This window comes from Neoarius graeffei, chromosome 7 (genome assembly GCF_027579695.1).
Source record: "Neoarius graeffei isolate fNeoGra1 chromosome 7, fNeoGra1.pri, whole genome shotgun sequence".
Classification (NCBI taxonomy): domain Eukaryota; kingdom Metazoa; phylum Chordata; class Actinopteri; order Siluriformes; family Ariidae; genus Neoarius; species Neoarius graeffei.
The window spans coordinates 83,778,590-83,791,300 of record NC_083575.1 but is presented as its reverse complement, the minus strand read 5'-3'; the positions used below and the strand labels follow the sequence as shown (position 1 = coordinate 83,791,300).

Sequence of the window (12,711 nt, the reverse complement as noted above, 5' to 3'; positions counted from 1 at the left end):
CAGCTGTAATAATGGTCTCAAATGATTCCATACTATGCCGGAGAGTGCTGGCCTTTCCAGATGTGGAAGATATTTCTGTCTCCATGGTTTCTAACACAGAATGTACTGCAGCGAACTTATCCACAAATGTGCTCAGTGTGGTTGACCTACTATTCCATCTAGTATCACTCATGAGTGGGATCCCTGATGTTCTTGCTTGTCCTTCTGTCCTGGTTTGTGCCTCCAAAGCATCTTTTCTGACACTTGAACCTGAAAAGAACACTGCAATTTCCTCAAAGATAGACATTGTGTTCCTCACTATTGGTAGATCTGAACAGCCATGCACTACCACTAAATTAAGTGCATGGCTCCTACAGTGGGTGTACATTGCCCTGGGATGAACATCGCAGACTCTCTTTTGGACTCCACTCACATGGCCACTCATGGTAGAAGCACCATCATAGCCTTGTCCCCTTAAAAATTTGGTGTGAAGGCCCCACTCTGCCAGCTGCTGAAGAATGACAGAAGCTATTGTTTTTGCATCTTGACGGGGAAAAGGGCAGAATCCAAGGAAATCCTCTCTTATTTCAGAACTCTCTCCCTCCTCACTCAAATATCGGACGCAAAGTGACATCTGCTCTGTCCCACTGATATCCATGGACTCCTCAGCTAACATGGTGAAGAATTGTGCTGTTTTGATTTTATTAATGAGGGTCCCTCTAATATCCTCTTCACAACATGCTATGAGCTCATTTTGAATTTGAGGGGACAGGTATTTTGCATGTTTGGCAGCAGTCTCCAGATGTTGCTTGAGTGTACTTTCAGACCATGCTTTCCAGTTAATAAAATGGTTAAAATCTCCATTTTCACTGACTCCCTCCCAGTTCCTCTGAAAGGGCACATTTCTTTGACCAAGACACACAATAACATCTATGATGGACAGCAGAGCATTGCAGTTAGCCATGACCTTCTCATTGTACTGCTCGTCAATAACAGAGCCAATATCTTTTTTTTGGCCTTGTACAATTGATATGAAATGTTCTGCCAATTCTGTGGCCCTCTTGGAAGACGCTCTGGACTCTTACAGTAATGCTTTTATGACTGAGGACTACAGCTGACTTGCTAACTTCAGGACTGCAGTTGTCATGAACAGTTTTGCACTCAAGTTCCCATCAATAAAGAGTTTATAACATCAACAAAACTGACTTCTTGTTAAAACTTAATATTATAGTCATGCTGTCTGTTGTTGCCCAAATGAGGATGGGTTCCCTTTTGAGTCTGGTTCCTCTCGAGGTTTCTTCCTCATGTCGTCTGAGGGAGTTTTTCCTTGCTACCGTCACCACAGGCTTGCTCATTGGGGATAGATTAGGGATAAAATTAGCTCATGTTCTAAGTCGTTCAAATTGTGTAAAGTTGTTTTGCGACAATGTTTATTGTTAAAAGTGCTATACAGATAAACTTGACTTGGCTATATCTTTATTAATAACCAATCGAAATTCTCCTTTGAAATGTTTGGACACTATTTTTAATGACCATATAATAATCTTTAATTCAGTCAGTGCTGTCTGACATTGTGTAGGCTAGCTTTGTAAAACACGAGTTATCCAAATCGAGGCCTATAGCCTATTTAAATAAAAACCTCAACCTTTACTACAAGGCCAGAGCCATGTCCAGATCATTTCTACATGTCACTGTCAGCCTTTTATCTTTACACCACAGCAAAATCAAGTCAGAACCCTTCTTACAAAATTGCTTTGACTTACCGAATGATTTATTAAAGTTCACAAACAAAGCTGTATTGCTTTGAAAACCTGTAATTTTTAACAGCTTTATGGAAGTGCGCTGATGGTTACCATGCACATGCTCTAGAATGAGCGCTCACAGTGTCTAGAACTGCATTCTTTTGGGGGTCACACTTGCACCAGTGTTGGGAGTAATGCATTAAAAAAGTAACAAATTACTGTAATGCATTGCTTTTTGCAGTAACGCGGTAATGTAAGGCATTACAGAAAAAAATTTGGTAATATTTTACTTGGTACAAATGTCAGTAATGTGCGTTACAATGCATTTTTAACCTGGAATGAAGTGGTGGGCTTTAATTTCCTTCGTACAAATTCGCCAAAATCACGCGAGATCAGCAGAGGTGAAACGTCCGTGCAAAATGTTTCACTTCCTTTTCCTTTAGGCTAGTCAGACAGGAGAGAGAGAGATGAGTGAACCTGCAGCTGAGCTAACGTCGGATAGCACATTCTCCAGATGGGCACACGCCCATTACTTTAAGTTTGTGAAAAATAAGGATGTGAAGAACATCGTAGTCAAATGCAGTTTGTGTGTTAAACCTAAAGAACTGTCCACTCCCCGAAATAGCACCAGTAATTTAACTAAACATTTCCAGAGGTGCCATAGTAACATGAAGTTAGCAAGGAAGCAAGCGGAGGATGAGAGTGGCGATAAAATCACAAAGCAGCCAAAATTAACGTTCTGCCGCTCTGAGATGCTGCTTCAGCCTCAAGAGGTTAGGAGACTTGTGGCAGAGTATGTTGTTGAAGATATGCTGACAGTTTGTTTACATTTTTGTCCTGTATAACTGAGTTTTTTTTCTGGTCGGAAGTCAGACTAAAGTGATTGAGCTGCCTTTCCTTCGAGGGCTAATATGCCTAAGCACTTCAGTATCATTAAAAGCACTTTGATTTTATTTCTAATTCTGTTTTTCGAAATGTGACTGGGTAGCCTCATCTCATCTCATTATCTCTAGCCGCTTTATCCTGTTCTACAGGGTCGCAGGCAAGCTGGAGCCTATCCCAGCTGACTACGGGCGAAAGGCGGGGTACACCCTGGACAAGTCGCCAGGTCATCACAGGGCTGACACATAGACACAGACAACCATTCACACTCACATTCACACCTACGGTCAATTTAGAGTCACCAGTTAACCTAACCTGCATGTCTTTGGACTGTGGGGGAAACCGGAGCACCCGGAGGAAACCCACGCGGACACGGGGAGAACATGCAAACTCCACACAGAAAGGCCCTCGTCGGCCACGGGGCTCGAACCCGGACCTTCTTGCTGTGAGGCGACAGCGCTAACCACTATACCACCGTGCTGCCCACTGGGTAGCCTTATATAGCTAATGGTCATTGTCTAGCTGTGATTTAAAAGGCTTGTGTTTTTTTTTTCAGGCCAGTTTTATTGTAGGTTACGATTTGCCATAATATGTTCATTTTTGTTAAATTTCTGAAATGGAGTCATATCCCTTAGGGCTAATCTTTTTTTTTTTATGAAGCATAAACTATGCTTAATGCTGTAAACTTGAAAACAATAAAGGCATAGAAATGCTAATTTTGTATCCTGTCATATATTTAGACATTACAATACAATACAGTTCAATTAATGTTAATATGAATAGGCCTAAAGTTACAGTATTTCTATCACAATTTGCCAGACTTTCACCTTTTGTCTGTTCTTGCGATGATTGTTCCTTGTATTGTGCCATGAGCCATCACTGTGACTATTATATTCTACTGTTTTTAACCATAAGCCTAGCTCAGTCAGATACCACAGCACCTTCCACTGGTTGTGTGATGAGCTCATTGAGCATCTTGAGCTACATTTAGATTGCCAAATCCATACTTCCAGTTATTTTGGTGAGAGTAACTTAAAAGTAATGCAATAGTAATGCCTTACATTTTAAATACAGTAATATTGTAATGTAACTCATTACTTTAAAATGACAGTAACAAGTAATAAATAATGCAAAACAGTTTTGAAGTAACTTGCCCAACACTGACTCGCACACACACAGCCTGCCACATCTCGTTTTTTTTTTTCTGTTCTTGCTCTCCCACGCACGCAAGATACAGACACAGAGGACCCAATCCCACCAAGATCCTCTTACTCTCTCCAATATCACAAGGCAAATAGAAGTTGAAACTTTCCACTCTATTGCTTTGGCTTATCAAATGATTTATTTTTAAAAATCACAAAACAAGGTAGGCTACAACTGCACTGCTTCGAAAATGTAAATTTAACAGCTTCATGAAAATGCGCTGATGGTTACCACGAAAAAAAAACGTGTCTACTACACTGCGTTCCTCCCCCGAGTCGCGCACTCATTCATTTTTGTGTTCTTGGTCTCAGAGCCGTACGCACACAACAGACACAGAAGACAGAATCAACGTTTAACATAATTAATAATGCACTTTTTACAGAGACGCTTTAACGTTATTCTTTATTTTTTTTATCCAGTTGAATATTTAGCGTACAAATGTATTTTCAGCTCTTAAAAATGACCGAGGTCCGGACCTCGGTGGCCTCATAGCTGGCTACAGCCATGATGTTGGCACCACACACTTCAACAGCAGAGAGAACACCAGACCGGAGAGGTCAGGTTTAAATGAGACGGGTTCCACCTACAGGAGATTCTATTCAATGACACCTCATCTGGAACACCGGATTCTAATTTTATGGACTAAAAAGTGTGATAAATGTCAGGGTCACCTTAGTTTTATGGACTTTTTAAAAATATAAATTATGAAAATGATTACACACTCAATTTTGTATGGTCATTTGTTGGAGTACATCACCTTTGTCTGGAGGCATTGTATCAAGGACAGTGAAATGTTTGCTTGTTTAAATATGTTGAGAAACATCTACAATTTCAATGGGATGTACCATTTTTCCACATGACAATATCTGTAAAATGGCAACTTTTTAAAAATTATTAGCATTCCAAAACTAGAACTGTGAGTAAACTCACTATAGAATACCCCCCTACACACACACGTGCAACAAAATTTGTCAACTGGAACTGTGTGAGAACTTAAAAAACAATACCCCCTGCAACACCATGATTCAAATTCCTATTAGTCATTCATCTCAATAATATATAGGGTCTGAATCAATTTGGTACAATTTCATGGAGTGGAACAGCAAAGTCCAGAAAGGACACATTAAGAAACAGCACAAACACAGGCATTTCAAATTGATTTATAAATCCTGTGCTCTATCATCTCCCTTTTTGAAACCAAAATTAGTTGATTAAAGATTTTTGAAAACACAAATATTCTTAATTTTTTGAAAACCATTCAATAAGAAATGCTCACATATGTGTATTTTATAGATAATCTATAAATCAACTGATGTGGCCAAGAATATTTGTAATATTACTTATATACACTCACCATTTTAAAAACTCAACATAATTTACTGCAAAAAAACTTGAATGGTATGGCTGCAGACAACAGTTGGTGATCACTGTAGTACATGGGTATTGTTGACAGAATGACATCTTTGAATCTTCTGGTGGCACAGTGGTGTAGTGGTTAGCACTGTCGCCTCACAGCAAGAAGGCTCTGGGTTCGATCCCAGTGGCTGACGGGGGTCCTTTCTGTTTGGAGTTTGTGTGTCTATGTGGGTTTCCCCCACAGTCCAAAGACATGTTAGGTTAACAGCCTTGGACTGAAGTGCCCTTGAGCAAGGTATCTAACCCCCAACTGCTCCCCGGATGCTGTAATATGGCTGCCCACTGCTCTGGGTGTCAGGTCAGTCAAGTTTATTTGTATAGCGCTTTTAACAATAAACATTGTCGCAAAGCAGCTTTACAGAATTTGAACAACTTAAAATATTAGCTAATTGTATCCCTAATCTATCCCCAATGAGCAAGCCTGTGGCAAGGAAAAACTCCCTCAGACAACATGAGAGAGAAACCTCGAGAGGAACCAGACTCAAAAGGGAACCCATCCCCATCCGGGCAACAACAGACATGACTATAACATTAACAGTCCTAACAAAGTCAGCTTCGTTGACGCTATAAACCCCCCACCAACGGAAACCCGAGCGCAAAACCGTTCATGACAACCGCAGTCCCAAAGTCAGCAAGTCAACTGCAGTCCCCAGCCACAAAAGCACCACTGCAAGAGTCCAGAGCGTCCTCCAGGCGCGACCCCGAACTGTCCACATGGGGCCGCCCTCCACAGGAGCGATGCGATGAGACTCCAACCAGACACAAGGCACCAGGATGGATCAGGCAGGTCCGAGGAACAGAAGAGATCAGCACCTCCATCTCAGGACCGACATGTAACTGAGAGGGACAGATTTTTTTTTTTTTGGGGGGGGGGGGGGGGGGGGGGGGGGTTTCACTGCTTCAGATAAGTTAAATGCAGAGGATGAATTTCACTGTGTGCATGTGACAAAGACTTCTTGTTGTTCTTCTGGTCTTCAAAATGAATGAATGTATAGAAGTGGTCCATAAGGCCTCCTCTTCTATGTGTGGGAAACTTACACAACTGGCGAAATCCATAATAATATTTGCACAGATCCAAGAGTTTCTTTGCATTACTGTTTTTAATGAAAATGTCTACGTTCAAGTCTCCCATAACTACAGCTTTAACACTATCTGGAATCTGGGATAAAAATCTCTCCATTCCATGAAGAAAATTCTGAATGCTGGTTTTTGGATTGTATAGTGTGAGAACCACAAAACACACTGCTCTATCCTCAGCTGGTAACACAATAATCATCTCATAAATCAATCGGCACATCTCTCACATTCACTTGCTTCACGAAATATATGTCCTGATGAATATATAGAAGCAATCCACCATTTCTTCGGCAACTCACGTGATCAAGACACAAGCTCTTAAAGTTTTGTATTTCCGGATGGATGTCAGAATGAATTAGCCAGGTCTCTGCTAAACTGGTGATATGGCTCTGACGGACAATTTCATCTTTCATCAGAGAACAAAAATGAGGAATAAGTGAACTGATCTTCAAGAAATTCACTTTCAAATATCCGGTAGCTGACTTGTCTAATGACGGTGGAACAGATGGTGAGACTTGAGCATCTTTTTTCATCCTTTGTATTTGACAGGGAGTTTTGATTTCTCAATATCTTCTAAGATGAAGAGCTCTTTGAGTGTTTTTGTTCTACTGATGGCTGTGTCAAACTGTCCAGCACAGAAACTGCCTTTCATTGACAACACTGGTGTTTCTTCAGTTTTGCCTCGCTCTTTGTGGATTGTCAAGGCCCAGGATAGAGTGAGTGGATACTGTGTTCTCTTTCCAGTCATTTCTGATGATTTTCCTAGAGCAACAAGTACTTCAAGCTGGACCTTGAAGACAGACCTTGGTTCGGGATTGCATTTCTTCATGCACATTTTCAGGTGCAACTGTGTAAAGTTATCAAAATTTATCAAACCGTTTAGAAGGAATTGCGCTTACAAAACATCTGGACAGATAGACGGGGTGATTCCTATATACCCCCCAAACCTTTCTTTGCAGGGGTTATAATAAGCAAGTATTTCATCAGAATGTAAAATGTATGAAGTTGTGCAAAATTGAACATGCAGGATCAGCAACATGCCCTTTGTTAGCTCCATGTTAAATTTAGAAGATAAGTGTTGCCAGGCAAAACAAACCTCGCCTGGCAGCACTTATTTTATACCTAGATACTGATATTTCTCAAATCAGCTGTCAGGTTATAGTCCGATGAAAATCCATGACCCCGAGTTTGACATCGAGTCATTCAAGGTCATGCTGCCACATGAAAGCCCATAAGGCACTTCCTGTAAGTTGACAGTGGTAAATATCTGTCTACCATCAACCATTTTCAAGTTACAGCCCTCCGAAAATCCCTGACCTTGACCTTTCAAGGTCACTGCAGGTCAAAGATCGTGGTGCCAAATGAAAGGCCATATGGGGGTTACTATATGCTCATAATAGTAAACATTTGTCTATCAGCAACCGTTTTTGAGTTAGAATGGAAACTGTTTTGACCAAAAGGTTGACCTTTCCCAGTGACCGTGACCCAATTACCCCCAAAATTTAATCATGTAATCTACGAACCATTGCCTGCCTACTCTGAAAATTTGAAGTCAGTCAATCGGTGCAACCGTCTAGACGCTGATTGTAAACAGACACACAAACAAACAAGGTCAAAAATCATGGTGCCAAATGAAAGCCCATAGATGACTTCCTATATATTGATAAACATATCTGATTTCAAGTTATAATGGAAAATATGCAAATTTTCACAATGACCTTGACCCCCCCTGACATTTGACCCCCAACCACTAAGAAAACTATGGGAAACACCCCATCATGTAGCACATCAATGGCAGCAGAAATGAAAGATGAACATTTTGGAATTGGTTTGAAGTAAATATGAAGGAAGATATTGTGGAAAAAACAAAACAAAACTATTTTGACCTTTTTGGTGACCTTGACCAGATGACCCTCAAAATTGTTGGTGTTTCTATTTGAGACCAATGCCCATCCATCCTGAAAGTCTTATGAATATTGGTCCAGCCATTTTCCTGTAATGTTGCTAACAAAACAAACCAACCCACCCTCCCAGAAGCAATACCTCGCCCCCTGGTGGACTCAGTCCCGGGCGAGGTAAAAATAATAAATGGAAGAAAACCATAATAAACGTGTGACTAAATTCTGAGTCAGTGCTGTTATAATGAATGTCTGTTTTTAATGGTGTTTATTTTAAAATGTACATTTCTTTCTGATTCTTTTTAAAAAAAAAAAAAAAAAGATATAAAGCATGAAGAAAATGAGGTTTATCTGGCCACATAATGCACCTTAAAAACAAGGCTGAACAGAAAGCAGACAGTAAAGATGGAGAGTTGAATTAAAAAAGGAAGTTTGTGCACGTATATACAGCAAAAGCCACTGACGGTGTCTATGTCCATGTCTCCTTGGCCTAAGAAATTGGGAGTTAGTAAAAGTATTTGTTACACGCATGATAAAAGTTTATATAGTCTAACTTTGATACTGAAATTACACATCCGGTCATATGTACAACATTCACACAGTAAAGTCTGTAATAAGGCAGTTAGTCTCCGGAAATCCATCTGAAATAAATTATCAAAGTGGCAATAAAATATATCAAAGGACCAGTCACAAAAGGAATGCAGGATCAATATACAACTTCGGAAACATCCTGACTGGCTTTTCTTTCCCCATACAAGGCATCATATACAGCAAAAAAAGCTGATCAGAACATTGATCACAGGTTGCTCAAATTGCAGTACGATAATGAGTGAACTGCAAGACCAAACTCATCATGTGTAAGTAAAGAAAAAATATATATATAGAAATAATTTAGGAAGGAACTGCTGTGTTAATCATTTTGGTGAGTACCTGACTTCTGCTCTTTAGTTTTGTTACCTTGCACTGAAACAAAAACCATGAACACAGATCCTGCTTTCGGAGGGTGCAGACTTCTATCCGGCAGAGGCCACACCAAAGCCTTTACATCCCACACATTCAATGCAAAGGACACTTTTAATTAATATACACAACGATTTACATGGTCAGTTTAGCAGTTCAAATTGACACTCTGATGCTTTTCTTCTTTGTTTTTTTTTTTTAATTCCCCTCTCTTCTGTGCCACTCAATACCTTGTAAATAATCTAGTGGATAACACCCTACCCACCCCAAAAAATAAAAAAATTAAGAGAAATGGGGAGTGGGGACCAGGAGGTACCAAAGCTTTAGATCATCATGGAACTGGATAAATGTGAATGCGTCCTGCAAAACAAAAAGCTTTCCTGTAACCCGACAATGGCGGTTGTGTGAACCGGAAAAGCAGAGTTGTTTGGTGGTGAACTCAGAAATGTTGACCAAACTCAAAGAGAACATTCCACTCCAGAAACGTGAACGAACACACAGATGGAATTAAAACCCAGGCTGAGAATCTATCCCCCCCCCAAAAAAAAAAAAACCCAAAGTGAAGCAGCAAGTGTCCACTTGATACAAATGAAAGTCTATTTGCTGCTGTTAGCATCGTATTCATAGGGCACTAAATCAGTGATGGTTAGCAGTTCCTTCAGCCCCAACACACAGTAGAGTAGAAATCGTCTCTCAGCTTATAGACGGCGCTCTGGAAGCCCAGCTCTCCTCCACATAGTTGCCTTTCCCTCAGCCAGGTGGCAGTGTAAACCAGCTGATGTGGGAACTGAACGGGCTTCTCTCTCACAGTATAATCTAGATTTATAGTCAGGGCAGATGGAGGCGCGTCATCTACTCCTGCACCGCACCCTGTCTCCAGCCCAGAAGAGGGATCAGAGGGAAGGGCAGAGTGCTCACTTTGGCCCTTTGGAGGGGGTGTCGTTTTCGGTGGACTGCCGGCCATCGCTCCAGGCCTCCCGGGTGCTTTTTAGGGCCCGAGTGCGCTCCTGGTCCACCACCACGTAATCAACCCGCTCGTCTGACACTGCCACGCCTGCCCCGTTGCTCTGCAAAGCAAGGAGGAGGACACATGCTTCATATAATCATTACTATTCATCACAGAATCCACAGTTTAATAAGAAAATCACTCACTGACCACGAGTGATTAAAGGAATTATCCCAAATGTCTATAATGCTAACACACTCTAAACAGATCCATCAGCTACAGCAATGACGCCACAGATACGTACAGAGTTTAAAAAAAAAAAAAAAAGTGAGCACAAACCTGAACGCTTACTTCGTTCTAACAGGTTTCTGAATTGACTTTTTTTTTTTTTTTTTAAATATTCCATCCATATTTCACTGGATATGAGCAATCATGTGCTCTGATTGGCTACTTTCCGACCAGCATATCAGCTCATATACCGTGAGTAGAGAAAAACAAAATGGCAGAGCGTGTTGCTGAACCAACCGAGGACGAAATAAAAACTCTACTCGAAAACAAAACCTCAGAAGGGGCAACAAAATATGGAGTGAAAGTATTGGTCAGAATGTACATTTTTATTTTCCAGTAATTATAGTATTTCACACAAATTGCTCCTGTCATTTCGCCAGTTTGTTTACATTCTTCATCTTTAAAGGAACAGTCCACCGTATTTCCATAATGAAATATGCTCTTATCTGAATTGAGACGAGCTGCTCCGTACCTCTCCGAGCTTTGCGCGACCTCCCAGTCAGTCAGACGCAGTCCGACGCGCTGTCACTCCTGTTAGCAATGTAGCTAGGCTCAGTATGGCCAATGGTATTTTTTGGGGCTGTAGTTAGATGCAACCAAACTCTTCCGCGTTTTTCCTGTTTACATAGGTTTATATGGCCAGTGATATGAAACAAGTTCAGTTGCACAAATTGAAACGTAGCGATTTTCTATGCTATGGAAAGTGCGCACTATAATGACAGGCGTACTAACACCTTCTGCGCGCTTCGGCAGCGCATTGATATCTGAGCTCCGTATCAATGCGCTGCCGAAGCGCGCAGAAGGTGTTAGTACGCCTGTCATTATAGTGCGCACTTTCCATAGCATAGAAAATCGCTACGTTTCAATTTGTGTAACTGAACTTGTTTCATATCACTGGTCATATAAACCTATGTAAACAGGAAAAACGCGGAAGAGTTTAGTCGCATCTAACTACAGCCCCAAAAAATACCATTGGCCATACTGAGCCTAGCTACATTGCTAACAGGAGTGACAGCGCGTCTGACTGCGTCTGACTGACTGGGAGGTCGCGCAAAGCTCGGATAGGTACGGAGCAGCTCGTCTCAATTCAGATAAGAGCATATTTCATTATGGAAATATGGTGGACTGTTCCTTTAAGCATTAAAATTTATTGAATTTTTGTTTTAGACTGGTTCAAAAGCTCAAAGAAGTTTGAAAAGTACAGAACTGAAATGTCCAAGGGAGAATTAAATAAACGTCTAAAGCTGGTCTCTACCTCGGCACGACAGCAAGACCGAGCTTTCTACAAAAAAAAAAAAAACCTCAAGTCAATTCATGCAGCCACTGAGGTTTTGAAGAAGTCAGCCAAAATGGAAATGGTTTTGTCAGACGTTTTGTACAAAGTTTTTATTTACTGAATTTGCAAAAAAATAAAAATGCTCTGTTTTTCAATCCAGTGAATGTGGATAGAATAAAATCGTTATTCCACTCAATCTCATCGCACATGGCTTCGAGCCGACTTGGTGCTACACGCCTCATCAGCTATCAACTCATGTACGACTCGATTTCGTGGAATAACAAATACACGTTCTGTAAAGCTGCTTTGTGATTATGTCTATTGTTAAAAGTGCTGCACATAAAACTGAATTGAACTTATACTCGCACCTTTCGAGGGGATTTGCCAGAGTCCAGATCCAAGTCCAGATACTCGACCTTGGCATTCATGGGTTGTCCTAACTTCTGAAATGTCCCAAAAGATGTCGGTTAGTGAACACTCAACAGCTAAAGGCCATTTTATATAGTCAGTGGAACTGGATCTCAAAGCTCCAATCGAAAGAGCAACTAAAGCAGCAGGATTAAGTCAGAGGGGCCGCTTGCTGCAGAAATTTCAAACTGGGGCTTTAAGGAATACTCCAGTTTGTACACGTGTAATTATCACAAACAATTTCAACATGCTTTTTATTGTACTGAGGAAAGAAGGACGTAATTTTTTTTATTTCAAACTCACTCACTGTATAATGGATGTCTGAAGCCTTAAGGTGAAATTTAGCTTTGTACGATAATCAGGAATTAAGCTCCAATGACATGAGTTATTCTTGTTCAAGTTAAACTTTTAGAGATATTTCTTGTTGAGCAAGTCTGCATGAATACCAAAAAACCTTCACCGCTCTCAGGTTCCAAGGTTGAACTTTCAGATATCCATTTTATCCTAAAAAAACCCTTACAGACAGTTTGGAGTTCATAGTTTGGTATCACATAAGTAGGTAGGTAGGTAGGTTTATTGCCATTTGAGCAGCTAAGGCTACGTCATGGCCAGAAGATGTCTTGGAAATGATACCAA

The 12,711-nt window shown here is 40.7% G+C and overlaps 1 protein-coding gene across 3 annotated transcripts in view; it reads right to left on the bottom strand.

Moving 5' to 3' along the window:
• Positions 1–8,434: 8,434 nt before the first annotated feature.
• The window catches only part of gab1 (GRB2-associated binding protein 1), a 214,543-nt gene continuing 210,266 nt past the window's right edge, over positions 8,435–12,711 (bottom strand). For all 3 annotated transcript variants that reach the window (XM_060926527.1, XM_060926526.1, XM_060926525.1), the window contains 2 exons: positions 12,036–12,110; positions 8,435–10,224 (listed from right to left, as the gene is read on the bottom strand). In XM_060926527.1, coding sequence (XP_060782510.1) covers positions 10,072–10,224; positions 12,036–12,110 — 228 coding nt within the window. In that variant the 3' untranslated portion in view covers positions 8,435–10,071. The remainder of the gene's footprint in view (positions 10,225–12,035; positions 12,111–12,711) is intronic.